This window comes from Furipterus horrens, unplaced genomic scaffold, assembly GCF_987537825.1.
Source record: "Furipterus horrens unplaced genomic scaffold, mFurHor1.1.pri manual_scaffold_10, whole genome shotgun sequence".
Taxonomy (NCBI): domain Eukaryota; kingdom Metazoa; phylum Chordata; class Mammalia; order Chiroptera; family Furipteridae; genus Furipterus; species Furipterus horrens.
In genome coordinates this window covers 41,263,965-41,278,094 of record NW_028327180.1, presented here as the reverse complement: position 1 = coordinate 41,278,094, position 14,130 = coordinate 41,263,965, and the positions used below count along the sequence as shown (strand labels likewise).

General features: G+C 48.4%; 1 protein-coding gene across 1 annotated transcript; it reads left to right on the top strand.

Annotated features, from left to right (window-relative positions):
• Window positions 1-3,373: 3,373 nt before the first annotated feature.
• TNFSF14 (TNF superfamily member 14) lies at window positions 3,374-7,337 on the top strand. Its single transcript, XM_090288760.1, has 4 exons — window positions 3,374-3,689; window positions 5,067-5,103; window positions 5,356-5,397; window positions 6,042-7,337. The coding sequence occupies exons 1-4, from the start codon at window positions 3,471-3,473 to the stop codon at window positions 6,467-6,469; spliced, it is 726 nt and encodes a 241-aa protein (XP_090144886.1). The 5' UTR covers window positions 3,374-3,470; the 3' UTR covers window positions 6,470-7,337.
• The last annotated feature ends 6,793 nt before the right edge of the window (window positions 7,338-14,130 follow it).

The window sequence follows — 14,130 nt, the reverse complement described above, 5'->3', positions numbered from 1 at the left end:
CTGGTGTAGAGATTCTACCTGAGTTTCTAGTCTTCAGATTAAAGACTGCAACAGCAGCACAGCTGAACCTCCAACGTGACGGCTTGTCCTGTGGATTTCAGACTTACTGAGCTACACAATCGCGTGAGCCAGTTCCTTAAAATAGATAAATCTCTCTCTGTCTCTGTCTCTCCATATACAGCATATTTGATAGATAATACAGATTAAATAAAGATATAAATTAGATATAGATTAGATATAGAGAGAGCTATAAATGAGATATGGATACAGATGTATAAGTGTAGATATATATTGGTTGTTTCTCTGGAAAACCCTGCTTACTACAGGTGGTCAGGGGAGTCTCCTGTGAAGAGGGGGTTTTTGAGTCAAGACATAGATGACAAGGAGGATCTGGGAAAGGCTGTTCCAGGCAGAGGGAACAGTAAATGCAAAGGCCCTGAGATATGTTTCAACATGGGCAAGGGTGCAGACTTCAACATAGTGACAAACACTTAGTGTCCATTCTAAGCTCAGGGGATGGTAGACGTTTTCCTTAAAGGGCAAGACAGTAAATATTTTAGGCTTTGAGGGGATGAGAGATAAAATTGAAGATATTATGAAGGTACTGCCACCCTGCCCTGCCCTGTTTGCTTGGGATGGGCCACCGGGGTGTTGGGCGTGACTCGAGCACCCCGGCTGAAGGTGTTCTTGGGATGAAGAGTGACCAGTCTGAGGCTTGGCGGTTCAAGCAGGTGAAGGGGGTGAGTGGTGACCCCTAAGGCCCCTTTCCCTCTCTGCTCTGGATCTCAGTCAGCCAGCCTCTCCCAAGGCCCAGCTCTCTCATTTCCACCTCTTGGCTACTGTGAATCAATCTACGGTGAGCCTGTGTGCACATATATTTATCTGGGTACCAGGTTTCAATTCTTTTGGTTACATAACTAGGAGTGAAATGGATTTTTAAACACTTCAGGCAGCTCTCATCTCTCCCCCGTTTAAAATCTTCCAATGGCTTCCCATTGAGTTATTAGCAAACTGAGGCCTGTGGGCCAAATCCAACCGACCTCCTGTTTCCACACAGCCACAGGAGCGGCTCTCAGGGGTGGAGCTTGAGTGAGCTGGAGTGTCCTCCTCTGCCTGATAATCCCTACTCTGCCTCCCTGACAGGCAGCCCAAACCTCACCGAAGTCCACATTCTGTGCTGGTCATGCTGGCCACTACCTACGTGTTGGAATGTCCTCTGTTGGTGACTGTCAGGCACTAAGTAGATGAATCTCATTCTGGGGGTGGGTGACTCAACACGGCTCTTTGCCTCTGGTCAGCTAATCCAGACAACTTAAATGCACATCAACAGATGAATGGATTTACAGGGCATGGTGTGTACACACAGTGGAACATTATTCAGCCACAACAAAGGAGCAGAGCACTGACACTCACGCCCATGTGGATGGACCTAGAGAGCATTATATTCAGTGAAAGAAGCCAGACACGAAAGGCCACACATTGCAGGCTTCCATTTTTATGAAATATCCAGAACACGTAATTCAACAGAGCAAGAACACAGACTAGTGGCTGCCAGGGGCTGGGAAGATTAGGGAACGGGAAGTGACTGCTGAACTGCTATGGTGTTTCCCTTGGGAACATTGAAAATGTTTTGGAACTAGATAGAGTTGCACAACATCGAAAATGTATTAAGTGCCACTGAGCAGCTCATTTTGAAATTGTTAGTTTTATAATATATGAATTTCACCTGAATAAAATAAATGTACATAAATCAACAAATACATAAGCGAGGTTACACTAGCTAGAGGACTGAGAATGAATGATGAGGCGGCTTGAGGCAAAGCAGGAAGGTCAGCTGGCAAGCTATTGCAATAGTCCAAGCAAGAAATGGTGGGTGCCTTAATGTGTCAGACCACTTGGCCCCTATAGCAAGATGCCTTAGGCTGATTGCTTTAAACAACAGACATTTGTCTCTCACAGTTCTGGGAGCTGGAAGCCAAGATCAGGGCACCAGCTTGCTCACGTTCTGGAAAGAGTTCTCTTCCTGGCTTGCAGATGGCAACCTGTTCACTGTGTCCTCACAGGGGTGACAACATCTATCTCATATGTCATAAGGCCAGTAATTCAACCACTAGAGCTCCACCTTCATGACCTAATTATTTCCCAAAACTTGCATTTTCAAATACCATCACACTAGAAATTAGGGCTTTAACATATGCATATCGAGGGACACAAACATTCAGCCCATAGCACTTAGCTAGGGTGGTAGTGGTGGGGATGGAAGCAGAGGGCTAAATGTGAGACCTGGTTTGGAAGTTGAATCATCAGGGTTTGCTGAAGGGTGGGATGTGAGGAACTAGACAAATGGACGTCCAGAATGAGTCCCAGGCCCTAGGTTTATTTCCATGGCTGGATAGTGGTTCCACCCATGACTTTGCGTTTTTCAATTAAAACTTAAAATGCACCTGACTCGTGTGGTTCAATGGGCTGGGCATCATCCTGCAGATCAAAAGGTTCCTGGTCCAATTCCTGGGAATGGCACATGCTTCAGTTGTGGACCAGGTCTCTGGTTGGGGGCATAAGAGAGATAACCGACTGATGCCTCTCTCACTCTTTCTCCCTCCCTTCCTCTTGCTAAAAATAAATAATTAATGTTTAAAATATTAAAACACACACATGAATATGTGTGTGCATGAATGCACATAAGCTTGTACCTGCACATGCCTGGATATATGTATGCGCACACACCAAACATGCATGCACATACCTCTACATGCCCAGATGTGTGAACATGCACACATACACACGTGCTTGCACCTGCATGCACCTCCATGTACAGATTTGTGTCTGTACACATGCAGGTAACATGTGTGCATACACATAGCACACCTGCACAAAGACATGCATGTACACACAAGCATATACACACCCACCCATACATGCACACACAAAAACCACTCTCGTATTTTCTATTACTTTTATCACTATCTAAAACACTATATATTATTTTCTTAATTATGGGACTCATTGTCTTCCTCATCCAACTAGAATAGGAGCTCTGTAAGATCAGGGACTTTTGTCTCTCTTTTTCATGGGCTGTGCCCCTACACCTAGAACAGTACCTGGCACATGGGAGATGTTCAATTAATATTGGGCCACTGGGTGAATGAAGCAGCCAAAAAGGAAAGCTGCGGCCTCCACTCTGCAGTCCCCACCTGAGTCACATCTTCAATTGCCTCTGGAAAGTATGAGAGACTGCATGAGTGAGAGTGAGAAGGGGCCGGCGGGGGTGTGGGGACAGGAAGAAGAGGAGGGTGAGGGGGAAAGGGGAGGGGCTGAACCCCAGCTCTAAAGGCAGCCCCAGGACCCACGGGTGCTTGTCTGCAGCGTGTGAAGCCCAGGAGAATTGGGCAATTGTGGTTTTCCTCCCAGCCCACAGGACCCAGCTGTACGAGCCTAGCCTGGGTGTTTGGGGCCTCATCAGCACAGGCATGGAGGAGACAGTGGTGCAGCCTTCGGTGTTCGTGGTGGACGGACAGACGAACATCCCATTCACGAGGCTGGGGCCCAGCCGCCGGAGAAGAACCTGCAGTATTGCCCAACTGGGTCTGGGGCTCCTGCTGCTGCTGCTGGTGGCCGGGCTAGCTGTGCAGGGCTGGTTTCTGCTGCATCTGCACTGGCGCCTGGGGCAAATGGTCACCCCACTGCTGGTGAGTGGGGACTGGGAGCTTGAGACAAGCTGGTCTCCTGTGTCCCTGTGTGTCTCTCTGTGCATGGGTGTGCAGGAAGTGGACAGACACAGAGCAGCGCAGGGCAAGTTTAGTCACCTCCTGGAACTTCAATTTCTTCATTTGTAAAATGGGCATGAAAATAAGAGTGTCCACCTCAGAGGGAATAAAATACAATATTGTGTGAATTGTGCCCATAGTACCTGGTACATGGCAACTGTTCATCCAATGGAGAACAACGTTCTTTTTTAAAAGATTTTATTTATTTTTTTGAGAGAGGAGAAGGGAGGCAGCAAGAGAGGGAGAAAAACATCACTGTGTGGTTGCTTCTCATGTGCCCCCAACTGTGGACCTGGCCCACAACCCAGGCATGTGCCCTGACTGGGAATCGAACCAGCAACCCTTGGGTTTGCAGGCCGGCATTCAATCCACTGAGCCACACCAGCCAGGGCCCAACTTTCCTTTTTTTAATTAATATTATGGAAACTAAAGGTGTACAACGTATTGATCTGATACATTTGTATTACAATATGATTGCTGTTGTAGTGTTAGCCAACATCTCTATGGTGTCACGTAATTATTTCTTCTAGTTTGGGAACAATTAAGATCTGATCTCTTAGTAAGTTTAATGTTTATAAATCAGTTTTGTTTTCTATAGCCTCTGAAACCAAACTTCTGACATTGGGGATTATTATTAGCTGTCCCTGATCACTATTATTGGGATTGCCACTAATCCACTTTGTCCAAGTCTCTGCATCAGTTTCTGGTTGGCCGTGGATATGGCTGTCTGCTGGCCTCACCTCTGGGTTTGTGTGTCTGTGTCATGCCTACATGGTCAAGACTTTGTGTCCTGTGTCTCCAGGTCATTTCTCTTGTGTCTGGATCTGGTGGCCACACATGTGTGTTGATGTGCCCATGTGGACTGTGCTGCTGTCCTGTGTATACACACACCCACATGTCCATGCAGCTGCCTGTCTACAGCACAGGGGTTGATGTTGTCCTTGTTTCTGGGTCTCGATCCATAAACCATGCATCCACATGTCTGTGTCTACAAGTGTCCAGTGTCACTTATTCACATCCACATGTTGGCATTTGTGTCCACAGTGCCAGGCACCATGATATGCTTTACACATATGAATTCATTGCATCCTAATCAGACACTCTTTGTATGTTCATTTACCGAAGGGAAAACTGAGGCATCTCATGGCTGCGAGGTTACTGGCAGGGGGTGGGGCGGCATGTGCACGTGGCCTGGGTGTGGATCTGAGGGTGATGTCAAACCCATGTTCTGCATGTGAGTCTGAGTGATGCCAGGGCCAGCCCCTCAGGTCCTCACTGTGAGCTCTTCTGCATTTTCAGGAGAGAGATGCAGGATCCCAGGAGCAGCTGATCAAAGGTGAGTCAGGGTCCTGGTCCCCAGGGAGAAGCGTGGGATGGTTCCCACACTGCCCTTCCCTTATTGCCCAATGGGATTTGCACAATGAACCCAAAGCCCCACAGGTACCCTTCCCCCAAGCCTGAGAAGCAGAAGTCTGGGTCACTCCGGAAAGGGTGGGGTTGACACCAGAAGATGGAGTTGATGATCTCTGGGAGGCTGGCCCTTACCCCCAACATTACCTTCACCTCTGACCTCTGACTCTCTCTCCAGAGCGGAAGTCCCACCAGGCCAACCCGGCAGCACATCTCACAGGTGAGGGGACCCTGGGTCCTGGCACGGGATGGGGGTCAGTGTGTCGTGGGGAGACCAGACAGGCATACAATAAGTCACAGTATTCATCCATTTGTTCGTTCAATATTCACTCACAGATCTGCCCAGAACACAGACCCTGCCCGGGTCAATGTATTTCTGATTTTATTCACTGAATAAACGTGTAAGCAAGGATCACTGCCTGTCATACACCATAACACACTTTATACACATTAATTCATTAACTCCTGAGCAGGTACCAGCCATAGCTCCATTGTACTGAGAGGGGAACTGAGGCACACAGGAGTTATAAGGCTGCTAAACCAGGGTGGGCTCTGCCTCAGCTCCTCGATTCTGTCCCTTACAAGTTTTGGTGCTTCTGTCAAGTCCCTGCATTGCTTTACCCCTCAGTTCTCTCACCAACACGAAGGCAGCAGATGAGTCAGGATGTATAAAACGCAAGTGACTTCACTGCTCTATGCCTCAGTTTCCCAACCTGCAAGAGAGGACAAAGCGAATTAATACACATAAAGTTCTCAAACTGCCTAGCACAGGGGTGGAGGCTCAGAGAGGGGTGGTGACTAGCCTAAGGTCACACAGCAAGTGTGAGGCATGTGCTGACCCACCCCATTTGTCTCCCTCCCCAGGGGCCAACTCCAGCTTGGCCGCCAGTGGGGGCCCACTGCTATGGGAGACAAAGCTGGGCCTGGCCTTCCTGAGGAACCTCCACTACCGTAATGGCGCCCTGGTGATCGCCCGCAGTGGGTACTATTATATCTACTCCAAGGTGCAGTTGGGTGGCCTGGGCTGCTCGCGGGGGCTGACCAGCGGCCTGCCTCTCATTCATGGCATCTACAAGCGCACACCTCGCTACCCTGAGGAGCTGGAGCTGCTAGTCAGCCGACGGTCGCTGTGTGGTCGAGGAACCAGCCCGCGCAACTGGTGGGACAGCAGCTTCCTGGGTGGCGTGGTGCACCTGGACGCTGGGGAGGAGGTGGTTGTCCGAGTGCCAGATGAGCGCCTAGTTCGACTTCATGATGGCACCCGGTGCTACTTCGGGGCTTTTATGGTGTGAAGGGACATGTGGCGTGACAGTGGATTGGATGGGGGTCTGACTGCAGAGGTGGCTCAGGAGACAGAGAACCCAACAAGCAGAGACCTTGGAGGGTGTCCCAGGGACCCCAAAACTCAGCAGTTGGGGAATCTGCAGGCACTACCAGGGCCCAAGAACCAGCCCCCACCCCACCCCCACCGACTCCCCAGACGCTGGGGACTCAGCAGGCACCTCTGGAGAGGACCAAAAGGAACTCCAGACTCCACCATGGACAGCACTGGAGACAAAGACCCAGACTTGAGGACTGTTGGCCTCCAACTGGGGTAAAGCTGATCTGCCTGATATTCAGGAAGGAGAGGTGGGTGGGTATTTATGCTTCTGATTCTGAGGAAAGCGGGACTTAGGGCGTCCAAGGAGTTGGCTGAGAACAGAAAACATCACCCTCCCCACTCTCACAAGTGTCAGTGGAAGGGGTGGAATTTACCACCCGGATTCATCCACGTGGAGAGCCCGACCACACCCAGGGTCACCATCACACTCAAGTCCCACCCACAGTCTTGTGACCAGACTGGTCACAGAAAGTTACGCTCAGAGACACAGGCACAGGATGTGCTGGTAAATGTTTAACAACCAGCTCTTCCAGAGGGGACACACTTCCTAGGATTTGCCTATTTCTGTGGTGTAAATGCTCCCACATGGCTGGTTTCTGGCCACCAACACATCACCAACTCCTGGCTGTATCCCGGCGCTGCTGAGCAGTCATATTCTGCTAGGACACCACAGCTGTGCTTCAGCACTCAGGCCAGGGTCTGGCGCAGTGGGCACCCAGAAAAGATTTGAAGAAGGAAGGGAGGGACGGAGCAGGGAGGGGGAGAGAGAGACAGAGACAGAGACAGAGACAGAGGCATCTACTGCATCGCAGAGAGACACATGGCTCCACAGTCTCACTCTTTCCCAACCACATACTCAAGCACACAAAGTATCAGTTTCTCACACAACCACAAACAAGTCACAGACAACATCACAAACACTTGGTCACTGACACTTCATGATAACCACATACGACACACAACACATAAGTCGTCATCATAACGCCAGGCATTTACATGGGCCACACATGACCATCACATCAGACTTCCATGTGCCACGTCACAGTTGGACTCATCATATGCACACTGCATGACAATGACAAGCATACATCACACACACACACACACACACACACACACACATACACACATACACAGCCTGAGGGCCGTCTCAGCCAAGGCTAACCATCCTGGAATGAGGATCAGACTTGGTCTCTAACCCTGGGCCCCTGACCACCGGTCCTGGAATAAACGGCAAAGGTCACATCTGGGTCTGCCTAGTCTTAGGGTTAGGGTGGCTTCTAGAGACAGAGAAAAAGATGGAATGACCCCCCAGAGGTCACTTTATGGATAAGAAACTTGAACCCATCTGGCTCTACTCCAAGCAGGAAGCTTGGGGAGAAGCAGAGACCTCAGGCCTGGGTCTCCCTTCCCCTCAAATCCACAGTTCCTGAGGAAGTGGAGGCCACATCCTGCCCAGCGCCCTTACTGCCGACATCTGGTACAGAGAGACAGTCTAGAAGCGCGGAGTGATCAGGAGCTTGGGAAGAGTGTGGGGAAGGGGCAGTAATGCTCTGCACACAGATGGTCTGCACAAATGAATATATACTTCGGTGTGGATGCAGGGAAGTCCTATTGAGGACCCTGGGATGAGAGCTCAGACCCCAGAGGTGAATAAATTCTTATTGTTATTGTTGATATTGTTGTTGTCATTGCTGTCCAGGACAGGGGTGAAGTAAACAGGCTTTTCAATCTGACAGCCCCAGGTTCCAATTCTACTCCTCCACTTCTTGGCTGTGTGTCTTTGAGCAAGTCCTATCACCTCTCCATGCCTCAGTTTCATCATCTGTAAAATGGGAGATCACAACAGTCCTTGCCTCCTACGTTGGTTGTAATGATTAAATCAGATCAGGCACGGAAAAGGCCATTTCATGCAGCACCTGGTATACAGTTGGAGCTCCATAAGTGTGTGAGTGCCGAAAGTGATTTAAAATAGTAACAAGAGCAGCTCTCGGGCGGGTACTTTCCCTACGCCAGATGTCTTGTGTCTTTACATACACACCTGGGCAGGAGCTATTGCTGTCCCCATGCTCCTGTGTAGAGACAGAGGCAGAGATGCTGAGCCCACCTCCACCCCTAACCCCAACAAAGACACAGGGCTTCATTCCTCTCTGCCCTTACTGGGCTGTCGAGAGGTGGGACAGCCCCAAAGGCCTGGCCCCAGCCTCCGCTGGAGTTTCCTTTACTCTCAACATGATTTTTCTGTTTCCGTGGCTTTGATGAAAAGACCAAGGTGTGGGGCCAATGTATTTATTGCAACCACGAAAGAACTTCCGCCTGGGGATGGAACCTCTCACTAAGCTTAGCCTCCAAAGATCATTCCTGGGAGGGGCCTTCCAGCCTTGAGGTTGAAGGAAAGAGAGGAAGAGGGCGGGTGAGGAAGGAGGATGGGTAGGAGAGGTATGGAAAGAAGCCGGGGAGGGGGGGACGGAGGGGAAGAGGGAGGGGGAAGCAGAGCGCCCTGCAGTGGCAGTCTGCTGTGGCAGGACACCCAGATGGGCTTCTGATCTTGTGTCGGGGCAGGAAGCCCCTAGCTCAGGCCACTAACCTACTTTTCAACTTCTCAGAAGTTTAGCTGCTTGATTTCCGCTTTCACCTCCTGGGCTCCAGCATCTTTACAGATTTTACCCTCCCCTCCATCCCAATCACCTCTTCCTCAAGCCCTGAATTTTGCCATCCACATCCTCCCCTCACCCTCTGGGAAGGGAACTCCCCCCTTCGTTCCGTCTCTTGTCAAGACTTATAGAGGTGGTAGAAGTAAAAATAATCATTAAGTCATTTATTAATTTCCTATCATGATGCTGTGCCCCTCCTGCTTCATGTCACTGCACTCAAACACTAAGATGCCTCTTTTCAGAGAAACAGAATGGTTCTTATGTCAGAGCCAGACTGTCTGGGTTCAAATCCCTGCTCTGCCATTTGCCAGCTGGGTGATCTTGAAACAGTCCATTTTTGGCTTCTCTGGGCCTAGTTTCCTCATGTGTAAAACAGGATGAGTCCCTGGCTGGTTTGGCTCAGTGGATTGAGCGTCGGCCTGCGAGCTAAGTGTCGCTGGTTCGATCTTCCAGTCAGGGCACATCAGAGAAGGAAAACTCTGACTCCAAAAAACCTCCGCTGCCTTGCGGCATACCTCTTCAGGGGAAAGGCTAAGGGAGTGAACCCCGACAGAAAATCTGGAGCCGGAGTCCCTAAGGCGGTTTGACGTTGTAGTCAACACCGGCAACTCCTGCGGCGCACCTGAAGCCAAGCTGTATTGACTCCGTCTTTCCCTTGGACCCTTCAGCTGCGAAGAGAGGGGGGGTCTGCTGCATGGGCAACAGCAGACCCTCCATATCACCCTGCCCAGGCTCTGTAGCTTCAGCTTCACTGGAGAGGACACTCCAGCGTCATCGCAAGATGTCGATTTAACACGGGAGGAGACAGATACTGTGTCACTCCCGAGTCGGACTGCACAGCCATTCTCGGCGGTGCAGATAGACTCTTAAGAAGCTACACCATCGTCTCTCAAGACGGACGGCTGCCGCGGCCGCCGACGAGTAGCCAATATTTAAACATTACGAAACGACACACAAACAAATCCCGATTTCTGGATTTTCTTGGAAAGTTGGAAGTTGTGACAACAACCCAGGTTGGGGTGGGTAGTGGCTGTCTCCATTGGGGAGGGTATGAGCTCACCAGCTCACCGCAGTCTCCACCACTCCTGCTTGTCTCCCATGTGGAGGTTGAATGTCAATTACCTTTCTTCACCATGCGGTTGTTTGTCTTAAAGCAATAATGATCATTAATGATAGGTCTTGCTTCTCATCTACTCACTGGGTGCCAGGCACTGTGCTAAGTGCATTAATTCACAGTAACTCATTTCATTCTCATAGTGACCCTGTTATGATACCCGTTTTATGGATAGTGAAGCCCAGGCACAAAGAGGCTAAGTCACTTCTCCATCAAAGGTGAGACAATAGATGACAACCTGAGATGACTATGAGTTTCAAAAGTAGTGAGAGCTCATAGTTATTTTAATTTCCTGTTACTGCTGTAACAAATTTCCACCAGCTTAGTAACTTGGAACAATACTAATTTTTTATCTTACGGTTCTGAAAGTCAGAAGTCAGACGTGAGTCTTATGGGACTAACATCAAAGTGTCGGCAGGAAGGATTTATCCCTAATCCTTGTCCTGGGTCTGCTTCTGCGGGAACCCAAAATGACACGTGTGTAGGCCACATGACTCTTAAACTCACCAGGAATGCAAATCACTCAACTTCCTTTTTGTTCCTATTGCAATCTCATTTGTGCAAAGGTTCCTTTGCACCAGGGTGCTGAGAAGTTGATATCAGGTACCAGGGAGCCACCCCTCCCCACATGCTCCTTTCCCACGACTGTCAAAGTTCCAAGGCGCTCAGGGAATGTCCAGGCATTAAGAGTGAAGGAGGGGTTTTTGAAATCTGGTGATGTTGCCACCATTGATATGGTTCCTGGCAAGCCCACATGTGTTGAGAGTTTCTCTGACTATCCTCCTCTGGGCCGCTTTGCTCTTCGTGACATGAGACAGACAGTTGCTGTGGGTGTCATCAAAGCAGTGGACAAGAAGGCAGCTAGAGCTGGCAAAGTCACTAAGTCTGCCCAGAAAACTCAGAAGGCTAAATGAATATTATCCCCAACACCCGCCACCCCAGTCTTAATCAGTGGAGAAAGAACGGTCTCAGAACTATTTGTCTCAGTTGGACACTTAAGTTTAATAGTAAAGGACTGGTTAATGATTACAATGCATCGTAAAACCTTCAGAAGGAAAGGAGAATTTTGTGGACCATTTGGTTTTGTGCCTGTGTTTGGCACTTAAGTTATTAGTTTTTAAAATCAGTACTTTGTAATGGAAACAAATTGACCAAAATCTGTCACAGGATTTTGAGACCAATTAAAACAAAGTTTAATGAGGAAAACAAAAATAGTGAAGGAGGGGTCGATCTGACTCCCGAGCTGCACAACCACTCACGTGCGGGGCATCAATGTGCTTCTGAGCCACTGGCCCCCCGGTTTTGTACTTGTCACCTGGCAAAAATGGTGCAGTCTCTGCTAACCCCAAGTGTGGCTGATCTTTGGTGATGAGGCTAATCTTTGGCCAGGAAACTTTCTGAGGCTGCCTGTGGCTTCAACTGCCCAGAGACACCATTGAGTCATTTCCTCTGGGGACCTGCAGCATCTCTGGGCTCTGCAGTGGGGAGCCCCATAGCACTTTCCATGTTTTCAGGGTTCTTTTTTTAAAAAAACAGGGTACAGAAACTTCCTTTATGTCATGGGTGCTAAATTGTGCCCCCTTAAAATCCTTTTTTTAAAGTATATTTTATTGATTATGTTGTTACAGTTGTCCCATTTCTTTTCCCTTTGCTCCCCTCTGCCCAGTACCCTCCTTCCCTCCATCAATTCCACCTTCTTTAGTTCATGTCCATGGATCGTGCGTATAAGTTCTTTCGCTTCACCCTTTCCTATATTATTCTTAACATCCCTCTATTTTGTACCAACCAATTATGCTTCTTAATCCCTGTACCATTTCCCTATTTCTCTCCCTTCCCCCTCCCAGCTGAAAAGCCACCAAATGATCCCCATACCTATGATTCTGCTTCTATTCTGGTTGTTTGCTTAGTTTTTGTTTTCCCTTTGTAGATTCAGTTGTTGATAGTTGTGAGTTTGTTGTCATTTTACTGTTCATAGTTTTGACCTTCTTTTTCTTAAATAAGTCCCTTTAACATTTCATATAATAATGTCTTGGTGGTGATGAACTCCTTTAGTTTTACCTTGTCTGGGCAGCACTTTATCTGCCCTTCCATTCTAAATGATAGCTTTGCTGGGTAGAGTAATCTTGGTTGTAAGTCCTTGCTTTTCATCACGTTGAATACATCTTGTCTACAAAGTTTCTTTTTAAAAATCAACTGATAGTCTTACAGGAACCCCTTTGTAAGTAACTCTCCACTTTTTTATTGCTGCTTTTAAGATTCGCTCTTTATCTTTCATCTTTGGCATTTTAATTATGATGTGTCTTGGTGTGGTCTTCCTTGGGTCTAGCTTGTTTGGGACTCTGTGCTTCCTGGACTTCTATGTCTATTTCCTTCACCAAATTTCCTTCATTATTTTCTCACATAAGCTTTCAATTTCTTGCTTTTCCTCTTCTCCTTCTGGCATCCCTATGGTTCAGATGTTGGCACGTTTAAAGTTGTCCCAGAGGTTCCTAACTCTCTCATTTTTTTTCAATTGTTGTTTCCTCATTCTGTACTAGTTGACTGTTTTTATCTTCCTTATGTTCCAAATCATTGATTTTAACCCTGGTTTCCTTCCCTTCACCATTGGTTTTGTGTGGATTTTCCTTCATTTTATTTAGCATAGTCTTCACTTTGCCATACTTAAGCATGTTTGTGAAGCCTGTGAGCATCTTTATCACCAATGTTTTGAACTCTATGTCTATTAGGTTGGCTGTCTCCTCATCGCTTAGCTCTCCCACTGGAACCTTGATCCGCTCTCTCTTTTTGGCCATACCTCTCTGTCCCCTCGTCTTGACAGGCTCCTGTGTTTGTCTGCCTTTGTGTCTAGGATAGAGCTGTTGCACCTGTTGTGTTGTAAGGAGCGGAGCCTTAGTATTTATCAGTATGGGTGACCCGTTTCACCACATTGTGACGCTGTATCTGGGGGAGGAATCTGAAAGGGAACAATGCCACTTGCTCAGGACTTGTTTTTTTCCAGGTACTTCTCCCAGTTCTGTATGGGACTAATGCCTCTTTAGCTGTTGTCCTGGCTGTTGTTCCCACAGTGGGTGGGTCTACAGATATTCTAGAACCATGGGGGCCCTTTAAACAAGCAGACTCTGCTGAGAGACTGCCCGTTTCTTCCTCCATCCCAATCCCCACTGGTTTGCATAGTCAGAAGCAATGAGGCTTTATTTTCCTTGGCGCTGGAACTGTGAGCTGTGTGGTCTGGTCTGGTGCTGGGAGTGCTCATCAGGTGTCCCTCCCTACTTTTTAAAATGTATGACTGTGCTTCCTGCCGGCCGCTGCTGCTGCCACCAAAACACCGTATCCTCTCTGCTCCAGCTCTGCCCCTCCTACCTGTCTGGATGAGTATTTCTTCTTTATATCTTTGTTTGCTGGACTTCCATGCAGCTTGGTTTTCTGGAACTTCTGATTGTCTCTAATTCTGAGGTAGTTGTATTCCTTCTTAGTTGCGGAGGGAGATGCAGCGTGTCTGTCTAGGCCTCCATCTTGGCCGGAAGTCCTCCCCCCTAAAATTCTTATGTTGAAACTCTAAGCCCCAACATCTCGGAATATGACTAAATTTGGAAAGAAGGCCTTTAGAAGGGAAATTAAGATATAATGAGGCTGTTAGAGGTGGTCCTAATCCAATATGACTGTTGTCCATATAAAAAGAGACACACACAGAGGGAAAACCATGTGAGGACACAGAGAAAGAATAGCCATCAACAAGTCAAGGCTTCACCAGAGTGGAGAGGACACAGTGTAGAGGCAGTATCTACAGTGGCTGTGGCAGGCCAG